The following is a 26,867-nucleotide window of genomic DNA, read 5'->3' on the forward strand; positions in this document are numbered from 1 at the left end:
TATTTACATGAATTCGTACAATATCTGAATGACAATGTATGGGGTATTGAATTTACCGTCACATATGATTATTATACAATCAACTTTCTGGATGTTACAGTTTATTGTAACAAAGACCATACTTTGAGTACTAAAGTATTTCGTGAATACCCACAATACAATACTTTGTTACATGCATCTAGTATGCACCCCAACCACACTATCCGCAATATACCAAAATCAAAATTCATGCGGATTAAACGCATATGCTCATCTGACAAGGATTTTCAAACAGCTAGGAATGATTTATGTCAGTGGTTTACACAGAGGGGATACAAGGATAGAGCTATTTTTGAGGCTAGTGAATGGTGCAATAATCTGGATAGACAAACCCTATTACAATACAAAAAATCGGATGACACTGACAAGGACTCCATTATCAGATTTGTGGCTACTTATGGTAGAAATAACCATTTGGTGAGGGATATTCTGAACTCTAACTGGAACATTTTGTTGGCACATGATGAATTGAGAACACTACTAGGTCCGAGATGCCACATGTCTTTTAGAAGAGGTAAAACTTTAGGGGGGGTTGTTTTCCCACAATAAACATAAGGAAGGGGAGGAGCCATTTACCAACAGACAACCATGACAGGGGATAAACTATTCGGTACCTTCCCATGTGGCCACTGTAGTTCTTGTTCCCAAGTTTATACAATTAAGGAATTCACCAGTGAGAACACTGATCGGGTGCATCAGACTAGAGTTTTTGCCAATTGCAGCACTACAAGGATTATATATTTAGCTACTTGCCAGTGCCAATCATTTTATGTGGGGCAAACATCAAGATCTCTCAGAATACGTATGACAGAACACAAAAGTGACAACAGAAACAAAAGGGAGACTAATGCCCTGTATAGACACACCATGAAACATTCTAATGCACAATTTAAGTTCATGGTTATAGACAAAATTGTGGGGGATCGCAGCCATAAACAGGGTTGGCATTTCTTTTTGAATAAAAAGGAACAATATTGGATTACCAACCTCGGGGCATTATTTCCGCCAGGCCTGAATGATCATCTATAAATTGTTTCTGTTTGGTTTCTGGTCTATGTATACTACATATCAGAACTCTATTGAGGTTTGGGGAACATGATACTGTTTGTATATGATAATATATATCCTTTTGAATAAGTATTTAAAACATATACATACTTTTATATTATCTATGTTTCTTACAGCCTATGATTTTATCTTTTGGGTTGTGGTGATCTAGTCTAAATAGGTGGTATATTATTAATGGTCAATACTGACCTTTGACCAACATTATCCTTATTTATTAATTTTGCTAGTGCTATATACAATTACCGTGTGTACTCAGTCTGTTTTTTTGAAGTTTTCTTACAGTTATTATTAGCCCAACATGATCGGATCAGCCTACTATGATAGCGCTTGAATGTTTTTCAGTACTACCTTTATTTCATTTTATATGATAGACCAACTTTGTACCATTGACTATATATCATTAATTAAGTTTGGTTAACCACTATTTGAATATTTATTTTACATATGTGGTTTAAATGATTATATCATCTTAGTATTTGTTTATGAAGTCTATTTTGTATTTTCTTATGTATTTGAACATTCCGGCCACCAGGTTGGGCTATACCATTATGTCTTAATTAAGGAGGGACTACTATAAATATAGCAAGTTCCTGTGCTACACTGAATTTCTTTTTAACCATCGATAAAGGCTGTGAGGCCGAAACCAGTCTGGTTATTTTGAACATGAATATGCTATGAAAACAATAAAGGATTTGGAACCTTAGTGCTAACCATCTTATTTTGCTGGTCATTGTGGTTGTTTACTGTTGGTTTTGACCGTGCACGCCGTCCTTGCGAGGCGCTTCAGTTGCATCTTGTTTATGAAGGCAGTTACAACTTCCACCTTCTCTTCTGGATGAGGGCTTTCCAGATATGGATGTCCACTGAGTGCCCCAGGAATACAGTATTATCAGCTAAGGCTCTACTTAAGATAGAGGAGTGCTAAACCTATGCTGTAAGGACACTGCATGGTGTAATCTAGGGACTCCTACATCTCCCCTTAGATTAAGTTTGGATCACGCAATGTATAAATGCCTTCACCCTTGGTTACTGCACTGTTTTATCACTGGGCCAAGCAACTGGGGAAATACTGAAAACACACGAGGTAAACTAAAAGGCAATTACATAAAAGAGGTAATACAGCCTCCTGCCACAAACCTCAGGTACTGCCTTGTGTCATGAAAAACAGTATACAAGTTAAGAATCCATGAAGTCAAAAGTAACCAGGTTTCAGGAGTGAGAGAACTACCTACAGGGGCAGCAGTCTGGATTTTCAGACTGCCAGACATTGCTTTAAGTTTTTAAAACCAAAATGGATCCAGCAGGCACCATCTTCTTTTGTACCAGAAACAGTGTTGACATAACCCCGTGCCTAACTGCATACAGTACCATTACTATGGCACAATGGCAAACATTTCTGCCAGGACAAGCTTTAGCAGGTGCTCTAACCTTATCATAGCTAGAGATTGTGTTAACCCACTGATCTGTGGTTATTCAAGACCACTGTTTGGAATCAACAAGTCAGCAGATGTATTACATTGGGGAATTGCTGGAAAGGGGGGATTGGCATTGAGAAATTCGGGGTGCGGTTTGGGAAAGGAAGATAGTGAGGTCACAGATGCTCCCTGTGAGAGTTGGGGTCCCAAGGGACATCTTGCTTCCCTCTGTCATACTGCCATTTTCTATTCTGAGTGGTCTTCGACCTTTGGATTGTTCCCCTTTGAAATGCCTCTGGCATGGAAGTCCTTATTTAACACAATAGCTCCTAATATATCCAGGGAGACGAGCATGGAATGTAAGTCACTGTCATGATGGGCCCTCCCCTTCGCCTCAGGTTTTCTGAGCAAATTATAAGCATGGAATTTAAACAAACTTTTTCTGAAGGGATACATTCAGAAGCCATGCCTTGACAGCCCCAGACAGGGAACGTGTCTTCAGCTAAGAAGGTATCCTCATTACTGACCCTGTCGCATCAGCTCTGGATGCCACATCTACAGCATCATACCCACATTCCAAGGCATGACACTGCAGCTGCAAAGAAGTCTGTGCATTGCCAAGTATGCAAGCCTTTTAGATTTCATTCAGCAATTCCAAACAGCTACAGAAACAAGTTGCTCAAGGACATACTCTTGACGTTTTAAAAATGTGGCATAGCAAATTAATAACCTACAAGCCAGGGATGTAGAAGTATACACTTATCAAAACCAATCTGACTTCTCCTCTTCATCTAGACATTAGGAAGAATGCAGAATCTACAGCCAGACTGGATCATTTAATAGATTCAAGGGAAGCTTACAGTGGAGCTGAAACAGAGTTCTTGTACAGAAAATTATGAGCGATTCACACCTGTAAATGTCTTCAGGATCGCTTGGGGTGGGAGGTTGGGAGTCTAGGACCAGACAGGTAGCATAAAAAACATTCAACAGGCCTTTCTAAACTCAAATAACACACTGAGGATTTGATGGACCATATCCCAGAAGGTCTAGGGGTTCTTTTGTGGGAAGCTGTAGCCTTGTGACTATCAGTAGAAATACTCCCTCATTTTGGAGACCTCTCCAAATGAGAGGTTCCTCTGGGTCAGTGTCAAAGGAAAACAGTACTCAGTCATAGAAAAAGGGAGGAGAACACATCTGCCTTATAATCCAGGTCTCTCTCTCCTTTCTATTAATATTAAGACTCAAAGTCTCTAACACATGGGACTGTTCCCTGTTCCTTTTGAAAGGATGGATTTCAGACCCAGATGACTACATTGGTTCATGCTTTAAGCTTTACAAAGACTGGAGAAACCTAGAGTCAAATTAGTTCAGTCTTGGAAGAAAGGCACAGCTGAGCTATAGACTAGCAACCACACAAGTGACAGTTCCTGCTTGGTATATACCTCAGAATCATGGGTCTTTTAATAACGGGTGGCCAGGAAGGACTTGGAAGCCCAAGGGGAAGAAAAGCCATGGGTTCTTATTTCTATGCAGCACAGATGTCCTCCTCAACTATCCCCGATGGGGTGAATACCACCCACCCAGTTTCACAACAAAATAGTGCTATGGAGCAGATGCTGGGCTCTTGTCCTTTTTTGCCTTTGACAGATGTTGAATAAGGCAGAGCATGCAAGCAGCAGACAAGATGGCAGACTTTCAGAGGCCCCAAGCTGTACCAGACATCAGGGACAGGTCTAACATTCCCTGGTCTCTCTCTTGGCTTCTCCTTAGGCTTACTTTCCGAAGGGAGATCCATGTAATTAGTGTCACAATCACAGAACATGGCAAACTTGTATAAAAATGTCCATTACTTTTCTATTTGTTCAGTAAGGCCAGGAAGGCACTTCATATGATCCTTATGGGCACTCACATCAGTTGTCTACCTTTTTATTTTTTAACTACAATTCTAAGTACATATTTTATGAAACAATGGACTACAAGTGTCCCCTATAAGATACTCACCTTGTCTTCAGCTGAAGTCTGGATCAATAGACTTACAACACTGAGCAAAATTTTAGACTGTATATCGGTGAACCAATGAATGTAGAAAGAAACTGAAGACAGTGAGGGTATGTGTCACCTTCATACTAAACACATGAATATGTCCAAGCTAAGGGCAAGGTTAGCACAGATTAGGTGGAAGGTTGCTCAATTCAGTGGCTGCCCTGATATAGGACCTCAGTACAGTTCCCTCACATTACAGCTTTAACAGTGAAACCCACAAAGTACACACAACATTAAAACAGTGATAGCACTGAATCTGCAGCCATCCAAGTGAAGTGGCAGTGATCTATCATCAGTGGTGATCCAAATTGGTAGAGACTGACTGCAGACGTTTAGTATCAGCTACCTTAACACACAGAGGACATTGCATGCCCCATCTCCATTTCAGTGGGGAGGGCCTAAATTTAAATGGGTAGATCTAAAATAAAGTCATCCCCTTCCAACAGGTGACTGCTTCCAAATTTCAGCATGCAAACTGTTACACTTTTTCCCCCGTTCAGAGGCATCATTAACGAGTAGACTTTTCTCAGAACCATCACGACAGAGAAAGGGAAATATTTACATAAAAATGGAAGTTTGTGCAAGAACTCTAAACACAAGAAAAAAAAAATCTGACATAGCTCTACTGATTAGGCACAGTTAAAAATACTGGAAAATGTACAATTACTACAAATATCCAGAGTACTGCAAAATACATCTTCAGAGCCAGGGGTTTAATGTACAAAGCAACACTATCTACTCTATTTACACTACTGCAAGGTGTTATGGAGAGTTCAATACCCTGTTCATTTGTGATCTTCTCTTTGAACAGACAGCCATCTTTTCATAAAAGTCAATTAAAAGCAGGACTGGGGTGATCCACCTAAAAAAAAAGAAAACAAACAATTAGCACTTTCAAAGTGAGATGCTAGCAAGAAAGTCAAAGTTAACTACAGTATCAACATGTACACAGACGTACATACACACACACACATATATATATATATATATATATATATATATATATATATATATATATATATATATAGGTACTAGGCTATCGGCCCAAGGGCCTATGTAAGCCTAGCCAACAAAGTTCCCTGGCTTACACCCAAGAAAGTTATTTTCCTATACCACTGTCGAGCAGAGACACAGAAGTGATTCCCAGGGTGTATTTCATGATTCCCCATCTACTCATCAAGATTTTTCTTGAAGAGTGCTAATGAAGTACTTTGCTTGACACAGATAGGTAGCCTGTTCCAGAGTATGGGAAGTCTCAGACAGGAATCTATCCCTCCGGCATGTCTTGTTTATTGTGGTGACAAGGTTTATGCCCCTACAGCGTGTAGCATGGAGGGATTGGGATTTCTTTAGGTGTAGCATGTCCAACAGCTCTGGATTTGACATAGCTTTATACGTTAGGCAGAGATCACCGCGGAGTAGGCGATATGCTACGGAGTAAAGCTGGAGTTTTTTGAGGCGTTCAGTGTACGGCATTTGTCTGAGGCCAGTAATCCTCTAAGGTACTTCTGTGGGTTTTCCAGCTGCTACAGATGTCTTGTGAGGTACATTCCAAAAGGAGCATTGTACTTTATTAATGGGTCTAATGAGTGTCGAGTAGAGGGGAACAATGACCTCTTTTTTCCTGGATGAGAACCCTTTTATGATGAGGTGTGCCACGTAGGAGGACTTCCCGATTACTGTGGCAATGTGACTATCACAGGAGAGACTACTGTCCACCTGGGTCCCAAGATCTCTTATCACACATTCGGTGTTAAGTAGATTGCTGCCTATGTGGTAGTTCATGGGTACAGAGTTTTTACCAAAGGGGATGACACTGCTTTTTTTGTCATTGAGCTTGAGGCCATGGCTCTGACACCAGGTATCCATCTCAGTGAGGCCCTTCTGTAAGATGTCCATATCATTTGGGGACTTGACTATGGCTCCTAGTTTGCAGTCATATGTGAACTTTGTTAGCCAGAGGCCTTCTGTGTTAGCCTGTACTACAGAGAAGTAGATACCAAACAGGAGAGGTCCCAAGATGGAATCCTGTGGTCTTCTACTTGTCACTGCTTTGAGGTCAGATTTGGAGTCTGCAACTTTTACAGTGTGGGTTCTGTCAGTGAGCCAGTTGGCAACCCCATCTTGTGACATAGGGATTTATACCTAGTTTAGTGAGTTTAGCTATAATTCCAGAATGGAGGATGATGTCGAAAGCCTTGGTGAGGTCAAGATAGGCTGTGAACACCACCTTACCCTCATCTATGGCTTTGGTGACTGCCTCAGAAAAGTCGATCAGGTTCAGGAGGCATGATCTGCCTTTAACAAACCCGAACTGGGTGGGATCCAGAGTTTGGAGGTTACCAATGTCTTTGTTTATGAGTTCCATGATGATACGTTCCATGGCGTTGCAGACCAGGCTCGTCAGGTTAATAGGTCAATAGTTCTCTGGATCAGTGGTGGCTCCCCCTTTGTGGAGTGGGATAACTGTTGCTGTGCGTCATTCAGTGGGCACAAAGCCTGATGCGAGGCTATTATTGAAGGTGGTGCTTAAGTGGGGAGCCAGTTCATTCTGAAGTTAGTGTAAAAAAATAGCCTGGGATGTTGTCCAGTCCCCATGCATGCTGTGTTTTTGGCTTTACAGAGTGCAGCTTTTACCTGCATAGTTGTGATTACAGGGACTCTGCATTCTTCCTGCATAGATACGGCCCTTTAGGGGGTGGGGTGGGGGGAGTTAGCACTGAACCTATCTGCCAGGATGTTGGCAATATCAGTTGGGTTCTGTAATTTTCGTGCCTTTGTGCTGCAACTCAGAGCAGATCTGGGTGTTGCCATCGAGATTCTTGACATAGCTATAGAATGCTTTGTGGTTGTCTTTAGAATTAGTGGTGATTTTGTTTTCGTAGCTAGCTTTGGATGATCTTACAAGGAATCTCGGCTTCTTACTGAGGCTGACCAGGGAGCTCCTCCACTCATGGGATTTTACTCTCTTTTGCAACAGTTTCTTCCTTCTGTTGTACAGTTTGTTTATGACAGGGGACCACCAGATTGGCTTCCTTTATTTTGGAGGATAGCACGATCCATGCACTCGTGTAAGTGCTTATAGAGTGCATTTGTGTAGGATTCAGCAGTTGTAACTGTATTGTCCATCTGCATGGGTGTCATGAAGTTCACCACTTCTGTCTTAAGAAACAAGAAGTTGGCTTTGCAGAATTTTTTTTACAGTGGTTTCCTTAATGGGGGGTGGGGGCAGGATGTGGATATCAAGGGTGATTAGCTTATGGTCGGATCAGACCAACGAGGAGTTGAATTCAGGTGTGAAAACCGGTCACTCATGTTGGTAATGACTAGGTCTAGGATATTGTTGCCCCTGGTGGGGGTGTGGATAAGCTGATCCAAGGCATTGGAGTTAATGAATTCCAGAAAGCTTTGAGCTAAGGAATTGGTACACGAGTAGATTTTCCAGTTAATGGTGGGGTAAGTTGATGTCACCCATTTTTAGGGTGTTTGGTTGAACCCCAACATTTTCCAGTACATCAAGAAGAGAGAAGTGGGAATCCTGGGGCATGGTGCAGGATCTGTAGCAAGCTACAATTTGGATTGCAGTTTTGCCCAGAGTTAGTTGCACTTGGATAACCTCGGATGCATTATGTTGAGCAACTAGCCTGGAGGTGTGGATATCCTTAATGAATATGGACACACCTCCGCCTTTGGTGCTTGGGTCCAGGTTACATGGCCAGAAAGTGTGGTACGAGTTATAGCCTGGTAGTGCAGGGGTGCTCTCTGGAGTCTTGAACAAGGTCTCAGTCACTGCACGGATATCGATGTTCTCCATTTTAACGAGTGCCTCAAGTGAGTGCATTTTGACATTTAGACTTCTAGCATGGAGTAGCATTACCCCCAGTTTTTGCTTGCCTGTTCCTGTTACTGTGGTGAATGTTATTTGAACCTTGCCTAAAAAAGGCACTATAGGGGCAGCAAGAGCCTTAGCCAGTATCCGGAATCCCGGGGGAGACAGGTGCAGGCCATCTGTGGCAAAGCATCGTGGTCTGTCGACCAATGTCATCCCAAGCAGACAGATACCTGATCCCCTTAGAATGACACCAGAAGCTTAGCCAATTGCTGAAGTCAAACATTTCGTCCTTGTACTGCGGTATCATTCAGGGAGATGGCAGAATGCTACTTAGGGCTAGGGTCATACCTGCCTGGGCTACAAGATCGGTGAGCACTTCCATGCATCTTTTCATGTAGTCAAGGGAGGTACGTCTCAGGTCATTCACACCAACATGGACAATGACAGAGTCATATTTATACTTGTGGAGTGACCCGAGTGCATGGGTTATGTGGCGGATCTTGGCACCCGACAGGCAGCTGACAGTAACCTTCTCCTTGTTTAGCCTGGTGAGTGGGACATCAGTGTGCCTGCCTATAGTCTCACCTATGACTAGTGTGTTGGGTATGTTGTTTTGCCTTACTGGCTGTGGTTGAGTGGCACACTGAGTCTGTGGGCTATGTGTCATTTGGGTTGTGTTGGTGGATGGAGGGTTGCTTACGTTTCTGCTTTGGATGTCTCTGTTGCTTAGACAGATTATCGAGAGCCTCCGCAAATGTTTTTGTGTTACTATGTTTGTGGATTTTGGTGGTGTAGATTTAGTGAGACTGATCAGTGTGGTGCAAATGTTTACCTTCTCCTCATGACTGTCAAGTTCAGTCTTGGTTGGAGAGAGCTTTACCTTCAGTTTGGCTAGATAAGTGCATCTCTCACAGATTGTTGTGTTGAGTGGTAGGAGGGGGTTGTCTGTGTACATGAGGCAATTTCTACATTGCCTCAAGATGCCCAGATTCATCAGATAGACAGGAGAGAACACTAGGAGCTGACCCTTGGACATGCCTGAATAAAAAACTATTTTCCTCTAGATAAGGGAGGAAAGTGAGTACAAGAGCTGTTTTTCTCTAAGCAAGTGAGAAAAGTAAGTACAAAAACTTTTTGTAATGAGAAGATTGAGTGCTATAGTAACTAGCTTATTTAGTGCTAACAAGTTCTGAACAAGTTTGTTTGCGTCTTTTGGCTTTTCCCGGGTTAGGGATCGCCACAGGGTAACTCCGGTCCGCTAATGATTGGCAGTAGATATTTACGTGCTGGCTTGCCGGGCCAAGGCACAACCTTCAACGAAGGAACGCCCATTCACGCATGCTACCATACAGAAGACGCTCTGAGAATCGAACGGGCAACGTCTAACTGTGAGGCGATAACGCTACCGCAGCACCACCACTGCAGTTCTTACAAGTTCTGAATAAGTGCTGAGCATGAATAAGCAAATTTAAGTGCTAAAACTAAGAATCTGTATCTGCACTAGGCGAGTTACAGGACAGAAGCTATATATATATATATATATATATACATACACATATATATATATATATATATATACATACACACACACACACACACATATATATATATATATATACACACATACACACACACACAAATACACACACACACACACACAAACTAACACAAAACACTGCAGTTTATACTGAAAATTCATAAAAATGAAGTTACGTAAATGTACATTTGAGCTACAAAAGGACCCACATTTGTATCCTAGGCTATTACTTTGACTGGAATTGAGCGCTTTTTTCAGCAAATTACATATTAAAGCAGGTCCATGTGCCAAGGCAGTTGACACTGACGACAGGCAACAACTACAAAATCACTACTGACTCCAGAGTCCATCCTTCACATCTATGTCAAAAAAAGAACACTGCCTGACATGCACAAAAATGCACATCAAGTTTTAGTCATTCATTCAGCCTGCCCTGCTACCACTTCCTTTGCTGTGTGCCCTTTCTACCTTTTAGTTAGTTGCTCTTTTCTTGCCTCTGGCAAAAAGGCACTTGGAGGGATAACTTCTACTCTGGTTAATAATGGGAAGGTGGAACAGAAGTTGGACTTATTCCATAGTTTATCTTTTATCTTCCAGTCTTCTGAAAACAAAGATGGCAGTCAAGAGAGTAACTTACTGTAGTCTATGCAGGGTATTAAAGGATTCAGCCTTCAAATCCATATACAGGGACTGTGTTCCTCTTCCAAAAATGCATACAGATGACTGAGAACCTGTTGCAGCAGTCCTGAAAGCTGCATCTATACACCCCTCTCAAATTTCATGATAGTCTTGGATTGACCAATCATGCTTCTGTCAAGTTTTCATCCTGCATTTCCCTAGAATTATCTTCAAGCTCCATGATGATTTACTCCTGATATTTCAAAATCTAAGTAAGAATATCCAAGCAGCCTTGTAAGCCAAAGTTGTTGATGTATCTACCTTTTTTCAAAAGAGCGGTTTTCTCTCAACCATCTCCAAATGTCTTCCAGCAGAGTGCCACAGTGTTCTCAGTATCAGTTTCAAAACCTAGTGTAAAAGAAAGCTGCAACTCAACCCAGTTTCTTCTTTCAACTCAGAAGCATCCAAGCTTCTCAATGGAGAAACTTTTCTCTTACTCTTAGAGGGAGGAAATCTAGACATAGTAGGGCCAATCTGAATCTGGATGCAGGCAAAAACGAAAAAGGAGGAACCACAAGTCGGCTTAGTTGGATCCTGGGAGGACGTTTAGCTGGTGCTATGGGAGACGAGTGCGAATTACCTGGACAGAAGGGGAAATTGGTATAAACACTACTTTAAGTAGAGTGGCAGAAACTGGGGATTTGAGAATCTTTTTTTTTTTTGGGGGGGGGGGGGGGTGTCTGTATTCTGACCTTAAAGCACAAACATTTCCTTAATAACTGAAAGGTAACACTCTTTTTTGATAATCAAACAGCATTCCAAGATGGATGTCAGGGTGCTAACATCAGACAACAATTACACTGCCTGGTCTTCAGTCTGGAGAGAGACAACATGGACTGTAGGTCTGATTACCTTCAAAGGGGTAACCATCAGGGTACATAACTGTAACAGGCCTGAGGAGTGATCAAGTGCATCCACAGAGCTGGTGTCCTTGGACATGATGGTTCCCATGGGACGTGAAAGTTTTTGGGTCTCTCTTGTTCTTAATGGATGTGGTTCTCTCTCATTTTTTTTTTTTTGTGGACTGATATCAACTGAGATTCCACACATATGGGGGGAAGGCTTCAGTAATGCCACAAGTTTACATTTGCCGTGCACCTGTGGGAGGAGCTTCCTACCTTCCCTTAACAGTCTTTGGTAAAATTCCTGACAAATACTGCCATCAGCCACACTGTATTCTGGCTGAGGCTGGAGAATCTGGCACTTAACATTTCTAATATTTGTTTCAGGAGTAGACATTCCACACCTCCCAAAATGGAAGTCTATTAAAAAAAAAGGTCCCCAGTGGGGTGCTCGTCTCTTAATGCCCTTAAGAAATAGTTCCAGATTGATGCCACTCTGTAGCAAACTCTAAAATTAACACTCGGGCAACAGAAAACAGACAATTTTGGTGCAGGCAGATAGCTGACACCTATATATCAAATATGTGGAGACATACGGGGTGAAGTAATGTCAGCCTAGTCACTGGGAATATGTTCTCACACCTGAAAAAGTTAGGAGAGATGTCAAATTTAGACAGTTGTAAAGATTCCATTGGGTTATGATGGGAAGAGTGACCCAAAAACATTTTGGAAGCTATGCCTGCAACGTTAGAATGAAGTGCTAGTTATAGGCCTATCCTAACACCACAATATTTGTCGTCAGATAAACAGATGGATTTGCTCATCTACTACTGGGGGGGAGGGGGGGGCTGGTTGGAAAAAAGAAAGGCACAGATCATACTGTGTGACTTGCAAACACTCATAATAAAACTCCCAATTTCTTAGCAGCAGCTTAATATGCCTTCTAATTCCTTGTTTCTTTAGGTAACTTATAATGGAGCACAGGACTTTTAACAGCCCTAAAAGGTACAATAAAAGAAACTCCACTTAAGTTAAACAACTTCAGGACTGGAGAGAAAATTAACAATACATGTTCGAATAATCACTGCTGCAGCAGCCTTAGTCACATTGATTATGTCCTGCCAAGGATATACAGCCAAGCCACCTTACAAAGCTTCAGGACACCTTCCATGAGCCCAAACTGCCAAGCAGCTCAAATTGAGCTGACTAATAGACCAGCTTGGGCATAAAGCCATTCAGAGCTTCCTTGCCAACAGACAGTGAGACTGAGCCCTAAAAAGACAGTGCTAAGAATAAAAATGAAATGTCCACACCCTGGCATAAAACACACCAGAAAAAGGGGAGGGAGTGGCTACCACAACAGTGATCATTTGATTATCTACGGTTATATTAAGTTCAGCTTGCAAAACTGTATTATGTTTTTCACGTTGATCACTGCTGCAGTAGCCTTAGCTATGGTACTCTGCCTGTATTGCTAACCATATTTTGTAAGAGGAAGGAGAAGGGTCCAGGAACCCACTGGGGAATGGTCCTAGCACAGCTTGATCTAGACCAGGAGAAGGAATCAAGATTATGCTGCTATGTAAAATATGCACAGACACCAAAAGCAGCAGCTTTTAGAATCAAACACTTTCAAAAAGCCATAGATAAAGCCAAGGCCCTGGTACAGCAGACCTTAACCCTGTCTGGAAGAGATATGTTATAGTGAGCATAACAAAAGGTAACAGCCTTAGACAGTCATTTGGAAGTAGACTGTTTTGACAAAGTTTGCTCCTCCTTACCCTCAACAAATGAGCAAATGACCCAAAAATCTGAAAGACTTCGTTTTGTCAACACAATACCAGAGTTGTCTCTGGACATCCAAGGTAAGAAGTATCCTCTCTAACTTTTAGATTCAGGAAAAAAAAAAAAAACAGGGAGATGGATAGCTTGGCTTAAAGTAAACATGGATACAACTTTAGGCATAAAAGAATAATTAGTTCTCAAAGAAACCTTGTCCCTATGAAAAATGAGGTATGGTTGACTCACTGCAAGAGCTTGAAACTCTGCTATCCTCCTTGCAGAGTTCACAGTAACGAGCATAACAGGCAGATTAGTTGGTTCAAATGGAGTAAATATTAGCCTCTCCAACAAAAAATTAAGATCCCAAGGAGGGGCCACCAGTTTACTTGGAGGCCTCTTATGCAAGATCCCTTTCAAGAGCATTTTGACATCAGACTGCCTTGAAAGATGAGGATCCAAGGGCAGACATACTGAAATGGCTGATGCATGAACCTTGATAAAGGAATAAGAAATGCCGTAGGATAGTAACCCACACAAATACTGTAAAATCAGAGAACTAGTCCTGAATTGGTAGTTATGTTGCTAGCACGGACTAGAAATCTTTTTCCATTTGCCAAAAACCTTTTTTTCTACTTGCCAGTTTTACTGCCTCCATTAATACCTGCTGCCCAGCCTCGGAAAACAGGTGCCTAAAACTAATTAAGACCCTGCTATCCCCGTCAGCTGAAGATGATTGATGTCGGAGTACATCAAACACCCCAGGTTCTTGGGCGAGTGGATCCATTCTGTGAGGGAGCTTGAGGTAATTGCTCCTAGCCATTTCCAAAAAGAGAGAGGACCACTGCTGTCTGGGCCAGAAGGCAGTCACCACAATGATCTTGGGGGGGGGGGGGGGGGGGTTCCTTCCGAATCTTCAGATACATTCTGGATACTCGTGGAAAGGCATACAGGAACATTCCTACCCAAAAAAGAATATTTCTTCCAGGTCATCTTGCATGGAACAGAATTTTGCCAGTTGATTTTTCAGAGTGGAGGCAGAGAGGTCTACTTGAGAACTCTCCACAGATGAATCAAATCTTGGGAAGACTCCTGATCTAGTTTATATTCAAGATGGTCTGCCCCAGTCCTGCTCAGCTTGTCTGCCACACAATTTTGCTTAGACAAAATTTATATCATCTGTAGAGTGAGACAGTGCTCTCAAACTAAATTCCAAACTAACATTACTAATCTGCACTGCAGTTCCATCTGGTTTCCCCTTGTTTGTTAATGTACAACATGTGTGGTTACAGGCAATACCACACATGTAAAACGTGTGGTATTGTCTTGTAACCACTTGAAGAGATCCCAGAGACCAAAGAAGGTTAAGAGAGTCGGGTGCGTTGATCATGCAAGCATTTCTTGACATTCATGTGCTTGCATCTAGCCTTGGTCCCCCCCCCCCCGCACTTTTATCCCTCCTGAAACTGCACCCCAAGCAAAATAGAGTCCATGGTGTGGGACAAACAGACAAATGTAGGTTTAGTAAAACAGAACTGGAAATGGTCGCACACCTTGTTGCTGGTTGTGATACATTAATAGCAGGAAGATTGTATACTGAAAGGCACAATAATGTGCAAGGCTGTTGCATTGGGGATCGTGCAATTATAATATTGAAGTAGCTAAACACTGGAAACATGAGCCACAAAGCATTACAGAAAATTAAGTTTATATCACATGGGATCACCCATTATCAACAGGTCAAAAAGTAGATTGCATAAAAATCAGATACAGTAGTCCCTGAAAAAAAGATAAAAGTAGCACTCATTACTGAAATTGCTACACCCAGTGAATATATTTGTCTTATGTACAGACAGAGACAAAGTCATAAAATATCAGCATTTGCAGGCAGAACTGAGGGCTAATGTTGAAGGAGGATAACCAAGACCGTTTCAATACTAGTAGGAGCAACGTGTCTTACAAAAATAATTTACAATCTTACTTAAATACGTTACTGATATATGCAACTACGTGCAAATTGCAGAGGGCATCATTACTGGGCACATTGCAGGTGCTGTAAACAGCGCTTCTGGCCAACATCAAAGATTGAAACAATACTAACTTCATGAACTTTAATCATACTTTGACTTAGGAATGGGTCCATTCCAGTCATGTTATTAGAAACCCAAAAGCCTTGGAGAAATAAAAGAGGTGTCTTGTCTGAGGTATTATTACTATCAGCTGCCTTGAGACCCAAAATAGATCTAAATAAAGATAATTTTTTTCCTCTCAGGAAGAAAAGATGTCTAGATGGCATCCCAGGAACACAATTCTGTGCTTGAGAAAGTCAAGAAAGACTTTTGAATGTTCTAGAGGAATCCCAGCTTGTGAAAGAGATCTCTCACTCAAGAGAGAGAGAGAGAGATTCCGGATACTTTGAAAAAGACTTGCTTGTCTTTGCAGAATCTAAGTACGGAAAAATGTGGATACCCTGTAGTCTGTGATGAGCGATAACTGGAGTGAGACACAGAACACTCCTGGTGCAATGCATATTCTCAAAGGTAAGGCAAAGAACTAAATGCGACTCAGACACACACAACCTTAAAGTCTGGACGACTAAAGATGTGATGAGCCCCTTTTAAGTCTAGTGTTACTGGAAAACTTGGATAAGGGAATTAAAGGTAACAGGTTGTAAAGTGAAATTTTGAATTTGGGAACCATCTCAAACAGGTTTAGGGAAAAAAATACACAGAACTGGTCTACAAGCATTTTCTTTCATTGGGACTATAAGAAGATCTCTGAATAAACATCTTCTCCATCTGGGAAGGAGGAAATGGTTCTATCACTCCTTGGAACAGTATTTGATGAACAGGTGGAAACAAAATTTTGATCTGCAGGATGAGGGATTCCCTCCAACTGCCATCAGTAATTCTGATGGATGAGTTTCAGAACCCATTTTGTCTGAAAACCTGTTGCAAAGAGAAAAATGGAGATTAAGACTTTCTGGAAGAAAAAAAGGGGTCAGAGCGGCAGGGGGTCACAAAGTCTCAGACATGTTAGACTGCCTTGGTTTTGTGAAGTTAGAGAATTGTTTGGAACCCCCCCTTGCCACTTCAACATCTGCCTACCTGAATTCTATGGAGACTGCTTATTCTGTTTTCTGTCAAAACTGGATGAGGAGAAAGAAAATCCCTTGGACAATTTGGAAATGGAAGGCTGAAAAATCTTAGATTACCTGGATCAGTTTACCCCTTTCAACACATTTTAGTATCATCTCTGCCACAGAGGTGCCAAACACAATCTCTACTTAAGGCAGAATTTGAAATCTCATTTTTTTATATCTAGAAGGTTCTGAGAATGCAGCCAGCAAACTTTAAAACATTCCATGGCTATTGGCCACTGGTACTAGGTATTGACAGTCAAATATATTATAAACTATGAGTAGTGAGTGACCTGTGCAATAGAACAAATTCAAGTTAAAGATTATTCTTTACAAGAAAAAAAATGTAGATAAAAAATTTCTCATACTTTCACAACACATCAAAAAAAACAAAAAACAAAAAAACAAAAACAAAACAAAAAGACACTAACATACGAGTTTGGAAACTCAGAATTCTGAAAAATCAAAGCTGAAAAAGTATACACTTTTCCCATACATATCAATATTTTTCCCATGCTTATAAGAAAGAATAGGACTGGAATTTAAGTGCTAAGCAGTAGTAGACTCAGCTCTAGCTGCTGGGTCAGGTTTTGGACTAGTGTATAAAAATTTAAAAAGACTGAAACTCTGTATATCCTATCTGCATTTTTAGGGACAGCTGGCTGACTGCCAGGAAAATTGCGGGAAGTAACGCATCCTCTCAAGCAGACAGGACAGGAGGAATGCGTGTAGGTTACAGAAAAACCTTTAACAACTCTCAGTATTTTCTCTGGGACTGAGAAACCTCAGTGTTGTCTCACAGAAAACACTGGGAAATTCTAGCAACAGTCTCAGGGAAACTGATTTCTGATTCAGACTCGGAGGAGAGATCAGAGGACAAAGCCTTGAAAATGTCAATACATTTTCCTGTTCAGATTCTGAATCTCTTCAGGAAAAGAGGCATCCCTCTTTCTTATGCCAGAAACTACCAGACAAGAAGTCAATAGCCTAAATAAAACACAGAGTCAGTCTCAGTAAACTACTACTCCTCAAAGAAATTTGAGTAAGAGTACATAAAACGTTTGGTTTTCTGTTTCTGACACGAAAATCGGGGCCAATTGTGTTACTAATGGTAGCCACCGCTTCCCAAAGAATGGATACAGCACATTCTGCCACAACAGCGAAACCTTCCCAGTTCCCTCTTCCAAGAACAAGAATGAGTATTCTCAGCAGGCAAGGAAGAAACAGCCACAGAGAACATGGGTAACCCTTAGTTCATAGTAGCTGTAGGTGGTGCACCAGAGGGATAGCGGGTAAAGAGGAGTGGTCTGAGGTACAAGTGGCCATAGCAGAGTCACTCACCTGGGTTGAAGGAAATTGCTGTCCTGCTGTGGTGGCAAAGGTGGTCCTTGGTCTGCTTAACTTTTTTTCTTTTCGTGGCTGGAAGGAGGAGTGACAGTGGGGCTTGTAGTCTGCTCAATGGTCAAGCTAAAAATGGTGCATCATTACCAAGGTAGGCAAGAAGCAAATGCTTGTAAAACTACCAGTATACAAAAAAAAAAAACACAGTAAAAAGCACTTTCAAGCACTATGGCAGTCCTACAATGGATCGCCAAAGAAAATGTTATCAGGTTACGCTACTTTTAAGCTAACAGAAAAAAATGAGTGTTCCAAAGTATGTTACAGTCTTGAGACGGTCCATTAAAACACAACATTTTTTAAAAAGTTTCCAGAAGAGGAAAAAAAAAAAAAGAGAAGTTTTGTCCGCAAAGGGAACTTCTGTCCAGCAACAGAGAGCACAAGCAGACTGTAGATCCTCAAAAGTCTCATGAGAGCATACTCTTCTGTGGCAGGAAAGTTCTGAAGCGTTTTGTGCCCAAGCCACTCTCTTAGTTAGCTCAAGTCAATCTGAGTGACAGTTTTGGCATATGGAAGCTGCCCTGAAGCTTTGGAAACTGTCTGGCTAGTATATCCTTGGCAGGATATAACCCACACAACCAAGGCTACTGCAATAGTGATCAATATGTAGGACATCTAGTGTACCAACCATTAAAATCCTAAGTGACCCTTACCAGTCCTTGCAAGCTTTAACCAAGGGAGAACTGACTTGAGAGGACTGCAAAGAGCAATCTTCAAATGGAGCAGTTTAGCAAGCAAACTCCTGCGGCTTTCACCTTCAGGATGCACAAAACTACATCCAACAGAAAACAAAGCCCTGCGTGAAATTCAGCCAGGTTAAGATTGCTTAAGAATGCATACTGCAAACGTGGAAAGAAATCAAACAGCACAGTTTAAACATGCTATTTATCCTCTCAATCTTACTTTACACAGTGCCTATAAGCTTAAGAAATATGTAATTTCAAATAAACTGTTCCCTTTCCCTACTTAAAAATAAAACAAATCTTATATGCATTTTGCCTTCCGCATGCTTGTTCTCTAGCATTCTCAACTGGCAACCTCACAGCACTATGTTTTACATTAAAAATACTAGGGGGAAGCAGAGTGCAGTCCAAAATACTTCTGGATGAGAAATTTTGGACTGTTTTTAACTCATTCAGTCTTGAGCAGCAATAGGCAAATTAATCCCCTTACTTCCTCAAATCTTCTAAGCTAGGACAACTCATTCCTAGACCTTTTCTCAAAAATTCTCTACTCAGAGCACCTCATATGATCTGCAGTATATCATACATAATGCAAGCTGACAAAAATTTAACTGAAGTCTGTTAAGCAACACATTTACACACTTGTGTTACTATCAATGGATTATCTGATAATGTCATCTTGCAGACTTAGGAGACAGAAAACTGCCAAAACTTACTAGTGCTATGGCTGAACAATTACATCCATGTAATTCTGCAAACTGCACCCAATCCAAATGTGGGAAACATGATAGCCTTCCAGTGAAGTATGGCTATGTTTTGAGACACTGCACAATGCAAATTATGCATATATTTTTCTAGTATTTGAAAACAGTCTCCAAAATTGTGCATGTTAGATGGTAAGCATCTTGGCAAAAATTGTGTGCCTTATTTTTTAACAGAGGATTGCACTAATTGTTTACCTGCAAGTCACAATGAGTTTACAATATTAATGCAGATGTGAAAATATTGTTTATGTTCACAACTCCTTTACTAAACTTTTACATCTTAAAACTTTTCAACATTGTCACCATGTTTTAATAAGTTCATAGGTTGGTACTAGGCTATCGGCCCTATGGCCTAGACAAGTCTAGCCATAACAATTCCCTGGATATTTCTTCCTGCAATATTTAATGGCAACATATTTCACTAATACCACTGCTTGCATACTTAAACTGCAAGATAAAAGCATCATACTACATTTTTGCATGAATGTAAATGTGAAAAAATGGTCATTTTTCATAACTTTCCTCCAAATTTTCTTTAGGAATCTCAGCCCTATGTACCCCCAATGCCCCTCTTCAAGCAAGCTTTGCGAACATCAGCTTGCAATTGTCACCTTTGTGCCTTGGTTTTACACATGCATCTGTAACGCACATTAAAAAATGAAGACTCCAAATACTAAAAAAAGTCCATTCATCTATTAAGTATAGGAAAGCCTCCTGTTGAGACAAGTACACTCTTAAGGATACATTGTAACTGAAGGTGGTGGAAAGTAATAGCAATCAAATAGCTAGCAATAATTAGGTACAGGGATGAAATGGGCATTACTTCTTGCAAAAAGGGAGACTGAAGTAAACTAAAGCGTCATTAAAAAAAATCTACTTATTCACAGTAACCTAGCAGCACGACTGCTAACATGATGCAAGATCAGTTTGAGCATCATTTATCCCAGGCATTTAAATGTTTTTTGCTGAACAGAAAGAAGTAAGCCATGTCAGACTTACAAACAAATGCTCATAATTTAAAATGGATAAAGTCAGAAATTATACATTTGGCTTTCCAGGGCTTCCCCACCCTCTGGAATCAACCTGCTGCCCACTTCTCAACATGTACTATGGCAGGAATGAGTACTTTCAAAAGGAGAATCTTTTAAGATTCTGTTCTTGGATTAATTCAAAATGTGGGGTCATTCTCCAAATTGCATATAGCTACCACGTCCAAATTATAAGCCGCCTTAACAGAAAAGTACAGTTGTGTACCTACCATAAATGCAGATGTTCGAGTGTATTCACTGTTGCAGTCATTACTCTTGGGTTATCCTGCTGGCAGGCTACCCGCAGTCGGCCTGAATTCCAAAGTCTTGGTCCGGCGTCAGTTGCTGTCGCCTCTTCCCTGACTTCAGTGCGCCAGGGGTATAAAAGATGCAGCCGACGCAATTTTCTTCAGTTTTTCTTGACCCAGATGTCAGGTGCCCCCAAAAGGGTAGGCTAAAAAACATTGCTAATAAAAGCATGCACTAAAATAACAATACCTTCATCTACAAGCATACACACCACATTGGTTGTACAGGATAGAGAAGTACAGTTAAGTCCCAGCAAAGAAAGGGGGATGGTGGGTGGGTAACCTGGACTGCAACAGTGAATACACTCAAACATCTACATTTATGGTAGGTACACAACTGTACTATGTTCATGTTTCACTGTTGCAGTCATTACACTTTGGTTGAATCCCAAAGCTGAGGTAGGGCGGCTGGGTCTAAACAGAATTAGGAGTAGCTATAAGGCCCTGCAAACTGCAGTGGCAAAGCCTGCTCTGGATTTAGAGTAAAGAGGCAAGTGGTAGTGCTTAGTAAAAGTGTGCACTGAAGTCCAAGTTGCAGCCTCCAAAATATCCTTAGTTGGTACTCCTGAGGAAGGTTGCTGAGGTGGCTGCTGCCCTGGTAGAATGAAGTCTAATACCCTTAGGCACTGATTTACCATGTTGTGAATAGCAAAAACGAATGCAGTGCCTATCCATTTTGAAATAGTCTGCTTTGAGATAGCCTTTCCTTGTGATCCTGCAACATATGCCACTAAAAGTTGCTCAGTCTTTCTGAAAGCTTTAGTTTTGTCCAAGTAGAAGCATAGCTGCGTATGTCCAAAGAATGCAAAAGTCTCTCCCCCTTTATTCTGCGTGTTTGGATAAAAAGTAAGCAAATGAATGGTTTGGTTAAGAGCCACACTGGACACTACCTTAGGCATAAATGTTGGGTTTGTCCTTAGAGAAACCCGGTCCGGATGGAAGACAAAAGGTTCCACAGCCATTAATGCCTGTAACTCAAGACTCTTCTTGCTGAAGTTAATGCTAGGAGCAGAGCTGTTTTCCAGGATAAGAATTTTATGTCAGCTGTATTGGTTGGCTCAAAAGGAGGCATTGTAAGTTTTTCCAAGACAAAATTGAGGTCCCATGTAGGTATTGGTGCTCTTCTTGTAGATCTTATGATTTTGTCCCCCGAAGAACTGCCTAAGCAATGGATATGAAAAAATATGTGGGAATGTATTGTAATGAGCTGAAATGGAAGAGGCATGGATCTTAATTGATGAGAAGGAAAGGCCTTTGTCCAGCATCTCAGTTAGATATTGTAAAATCTGAGGAATATTTGGAACGAGCGTGTCAACTCCTTGAGCCTGGTTCCAAGCATAGAATCTCTTCCATTTTTCTGCTTAAGATTTTCTGGTGCTGGGCCTCCTGGCCTCCAAAATGACATCCATAACCGCTTTAGAGAGAGGTGTATTCTAAATGGTTACAGTATCCTCCATGCAGCTAGGTATAGAGTTAGGAGTTGGCTGTGCAGGATCTGATTGTTTTGTTGGGTCAGTAAATGAGGAATTTGAGGCAATGTCCAGGCTGGGCCTTGGGACAAGCTCCTTAGGATTGGGTACCAGTGTTGGCGTGGCCAATCCGAGGCAATCAGAATCATTTGTGGCTTCTCTTGTCTGACCTTTATGAGTACCTTAGGGAGGAGAGGCAGTGGAGGAAAGGCATATACTGTAAAGATTGTTCCAGCTGAATGACAGGGCATCCACTTTCCATGCTTGTTTGTGATAAGTCCTTGTGCAGAATCTCTGAAGTTGGCAGTTGTGAGGGGAGGCAAAATAATCTATGCCTGGGCCTCCCCATTTCCTTGTTATCATGCTGAAGATTTGTGGATCTAGTTTCCACTCGTGAGGGTCCATGAGGTTTCTGATTAGTCTGCCAGAGCATTTGTTTTTCCTGGCAGGAATTGTGCTTGCAGATGTACTTGGTAAGTCAAATCTGTGTTCCACAAAAACAAGGCTCGTCTGCAGAGGGGGTAGGAATGTATGCCCCCCTGCTTATGTACCACATGACTGTGGTGTTGTCTATCAGCAGCTGTCCAGGATGAAGTAGGTCCTTGAAGGCTGTCAGGGCATTTTGTACAGCTAGCATCTCTTTGATTGATGTGTAGATGCCTTTGGCTTGGGGGCCATGTGCCCTGAATACATTTTCCTCCCATGTGGGCCCCCCAGGGCATAATCTGATGCATCTGTTAGTGTTTGCCTGGCTGTGGGTAAAGTGAATGGCTGTCACTTGTTGTGGTGACAGGCCTGTGCCCACCATCAAAACTCCTGTTGCAGGCAAGGAATGAGGGAAATTAATGATTCCAGGCTGTGGCAATGTTGAGTCCAAACACTTTTTAGGTACCATTGTAGTTTCCTCATATGCAGTCTTGCATATGGAATTAGCAGAATGCAGGCGGCCATGTAGCTCAGAGCCTGCAGAATTTTTCTTGCAGATAACTGGGTCTTGTTGCCATGTTTTTGAAGTAAGAAGTCAGATGCCTTTGTCTGGTGTGAGAAATGCCATCTGGGCAGTTGTATTTAAGCTTTCACCCAGGAATACCTCTTGAAAGAGTACTAGTTTTGATTTCTTTTAGTTTACTGTGTACCCTAGGCAAATTAGTAATCTTTTTACAAACACCAGATGCTTTAGAAGAATGTCTTTGGCCTCTGCATGAATAAGGCAGTCGTCCAAGTAGGGATGCATTTGAATTCCTTTTTGTCTGCAAAATGCAATTATTGGTGCCAGGCATTTTGTGAAGACTCTAGGAGTAGTAGATAAGCCAAAGGGCAGTGCAAAGAATTGGTAGTGCTTTGAGCCAGCTATGAATCTGAGGTATCTTCTGCAAGATTGTCTGATTGGGACATGCAGGTATGTCTCTGAGGTCTAAAGTTACAAGCCAAGCCTTTTTGCCCAGCATGGGCAGAAGCTGCTGCAGAGTTAACATTTTGAATTTCACAACGTCCAGAAAAGTATTTAGAATAGACAGGTACAGAATCGGTCTCCATGCTTTGTCCTTTCTTGGTACTAAGAAAAGTCCTGAGTAAAATCCTTGTCCCTGCTCTTGTGGCACTGGCTGAATAGCCCTCATGTCCATGAGGGATGAAACTTGGTTTTGTGCTTCTGCCATTGTGTGGCAGGGTCTGGCATACCTTTTGCCTTTGGAAGGGTGTGAAAGTGGAACCTGTAGTCCTGAGAGAATATATTTAAGACCCATTTGTCCTGGGTAATCATGTGCCAATTTTGTGATAAAAGTGCTAGCTTTCCCCCTAAGGGTGCTGCCAAAAGAAAAATGCTTGTCATTGGCAGAGGGAAGTCATTGGGACTGTTTCCTATATGGCTGTGATTTGTCTTCTCCGCTTTTGGAGGTAGAAGTACCCCACTGTTTGGGCCTGTATGAGCCCTGGGATTGTTGTCTGCCTCTAGGGCGTCTGTATCTGCCTCTTTGTGGCCTGTCTGACACGGGAAAGTACCAATTCTTAGAAGGCCAGTTCCTGCTAAATCTGGGTGGCTGCACCTGTAAGAAATCCTTAACTGTCTGCATAGATTTAGCTTTATCCTCCATTTTCTTCAACACCTCTTCTGCCTTAACCCCAAACAAAGTATCATGCTGTAATGGAGCATCCAATAATTTTGCTTTAACATGATCAGGCAGAGTCTGTTCTTTTAACCAAGCATGCCTTCTAATGACAGAGCCTGTTACAGCAGCCCTGCAAGAGGCCTCCAGTGAATCATAACCACATTGCAAAGTATGTTTGCCCACTTGTTCAGCTGCATGCAATGAATCCTGCAATTCCTTTCTTCTCAGCACATTCAGAATTAGTCAACATTTTCTGTTTTAACAGAGACATTAAATATTTCTGACATTTAAGCATATGAAACTGACAATTTAAAGCCCTTACAGCCAAGGTAGCAGAAGGGTAAACTTCCTTCCCCATCTGTCCAGTGCCCTAGAATCTCTATCTGAGGGAACAGGGTTTTTTGCAGTAGCAGCTTTGACTCCTTTGGGACCCTGTGAAATAGTTTCTAGGTCAGCAGCAGGGTTTATTATACAGAAATTTATGAGAATCTGGCACCCTGTAGTATCTGTCTGGCTTAACAGGTGCAGGAGGTAAAGAGTTAGGAGACAGGCCGGACTCTGAAAAGACATCTACAATGTCTAGAACAAGAGGAATAGCAAGAGGTCTGTGCTGAGGAAGTAAAAGAAAGTCTCCAAGCCTTTTCTTAGAATCAGAATAATCTTGGCTCTCCCAGTGGAAATGCTCCCTCATGGTATGCAAGGTTTCCCCAAATTAATAATCCTCAGGAGGAGAAGCTGAATGAATAGATTTCTTAAGCATCAGAATCCTCATAGGGAGGAATAGACTATCCCTGTTCTGAAGAGGAGTCAAAGGAAATGGAAACCTGATCAGAGGAATCAAATTCAGTGGCTTGCCTAGGTCTCTTATCAGGAGGGGGATGGGAGCCCCTGATCAAAGTAATTAAGTCTTCGGCCATTTTGAGCATCTGTTTTTTAGGCATGGAAATCTGTCCTGGAGAATGCTGCTTTATCTCTGATGCTTAAGTTGGCTTGATATAAAGCTGTGTAGGTCTGAAAACACCCTCAGAAGCCAATGCCTGCTCAACGGCTCCAGACCCATCTGAGGGATTAGTTTCCGAAGGCCTAATACCTAGAGTATCCAGAGGCCTAGCTGTCTCCACGTGGGAGTCGGAGGCGGCCTGTGGCTCTGAAGTAGTGGGTGTCAGGGGCTGCGAAAGCGCCTCACTGAGAACCGGCGACTGGCCTAGAAAAGGCTTCATCGTCGATTTTGGTCCTCGGATGCCTGTCCTTTTCTTTTTCTTTGCACTTTTTATGAACTCCGGTAGTCAGCTGTTCCGATGGCATTATGTACTTAAACCTTCGGCCAAAGTAATGAAAAGCAAAATCGTACCGATGCTTAATAGTGTGTTGGTTAAATCTAGCACAAAACCGACAACTAGCAACGTCGTGGTCAGGGCCTAGGCAAGGAATACAGTAAGAGTGAAAATCCTTATGAGGTATTTGCTTCCCACAAGAAATACAATTGTTAACTTTTTCTGACATCGGTCTGCAGCAAGAAAAAAAGTTTCCTCAACAGGGTACTTAGCTTTATTGAAGACTTTGGATTTAAAATTCAATTTCGAAAATCTCAGGAGTTGGATGACTGACACTTGCGAACTGCTTTTGCTTCGGGCACCGCGCGGCAATAAAGACTCAAGAAAATGGTGTTGGCTGCATCTTTTATACCCCTGGTGCACTGACGTCAGGGAAGAGGCGACAGCAAATGACGCTGGACCAAGACTTTGGAATTCAGGCCGACTGCGGGTAGCCTGCCAGCAAGATAACCCAAGTGTAATGACTGCAACAGTGAAACACGATGAACATCAAGGGAAATATAGGCAAACTTTGCAGATTATTGCAGTTATGAACAGGTTTTCAAATATTTTCTGTGAATATATATATATATATAAAAAAAGGAAATTAACATCTATATGCCCTTTTCACTTAATACAGCATGCTATCCAGCACTCGGTAGAAAATGTCATTTCTGGATCAATCTACTTATCAGATTAACTTACTATCAGCAACTCATTTCAGTTATGGGTTTCACAATCTGAACCTATAGTGCACACATTGATAAGTATTCACCAAATCATTTAGGACACATCAGCTCTCTACAACCGGAGCTTGCTGCTTACTTTGGAGTCTGCACCTCCTTCTGTTCTTTTGCAGCTTGAAGACATGGTTGTACCACTTCCAGAAGTTTAATGAGGATATTCAGAATCTCACTGGTCTCTACAATTCTTGCACATGGGAGTTTCAGTTCCTCAAACAAAAAGTAAAAGTAAAAGCAAAAGCTAGGAGAGCAGAGAAAAATGAAAAACATTCTGAATTGAGAACATGATTAATACACTGACCTGTAAGACAACATTTGTGGCAATGACTAGCACTCAATACAAACTAAAGTGGAAATAGTACTAGTAGCCCAAAATGACAAATCTTCCATAACATGAAAATTTGCTAAAATACACTACTGAAGAGAAAACACATCTCAGATTAACAATATGTCCAGCTTTATAATATTGAAAAACAAAACATGCAAAGAAAGAGCCTCTACACTAGCAAGTAAACACAAAAATAATATGCATTTTAAATGCCCATACTCACATTACTAGGAGCATAACAATTAAAACAAAAATTTCAGAGCTACTCCAGACAAATCTATCTGAACTCTCATCAAAAGTAGTCAGATAATTCAAGGCTGACTGCTCACAGCTAGTAGAAATCTTGAAAAACC

The 26,867-nt window shown here is 41.5% G+C and overlaps 1 protein-coding gene across 1 annotated transcript in view; it reads right to left on the reverse strand.

Moving 5' to 3' along the window:
- The window catches only part of HUWE1 (HECT, UBA and WWE domain containing E3 ubiquitin protein ligase 1), a gene marked incomplete in the record, with an annotated part of 5,008,559 nt that overhangs the window by 2,446,342 nt on the left and 2,535,350 nt on the right, over positions 1–26,867 (reverse strand). The window contains 2 exon segments of the mRNA XM_044079288.1: positions 5,346–5,427; positions 26,269–26,405. Of these exon segments, the coding sequence (XP_043935223.1) occupies positions 5,346–5,427; positions 26,269–26,405 (219 nt within the window).

Source organism: Protopterus annectens, chromosome 8.part0, assembly GCF_019279795.1.
Source record: "Protopterus annectens isolate FY-2018-M chromosome 8.part0, PAN1.0, whole genome shotgun sequence".
In the NCBI taxonomy this organism is placed as follows: Eukaryota; Metazoa; Chordata; order Ceratodontiformes; family Protopteridae; genus Protopterus; species Protopterus annectens.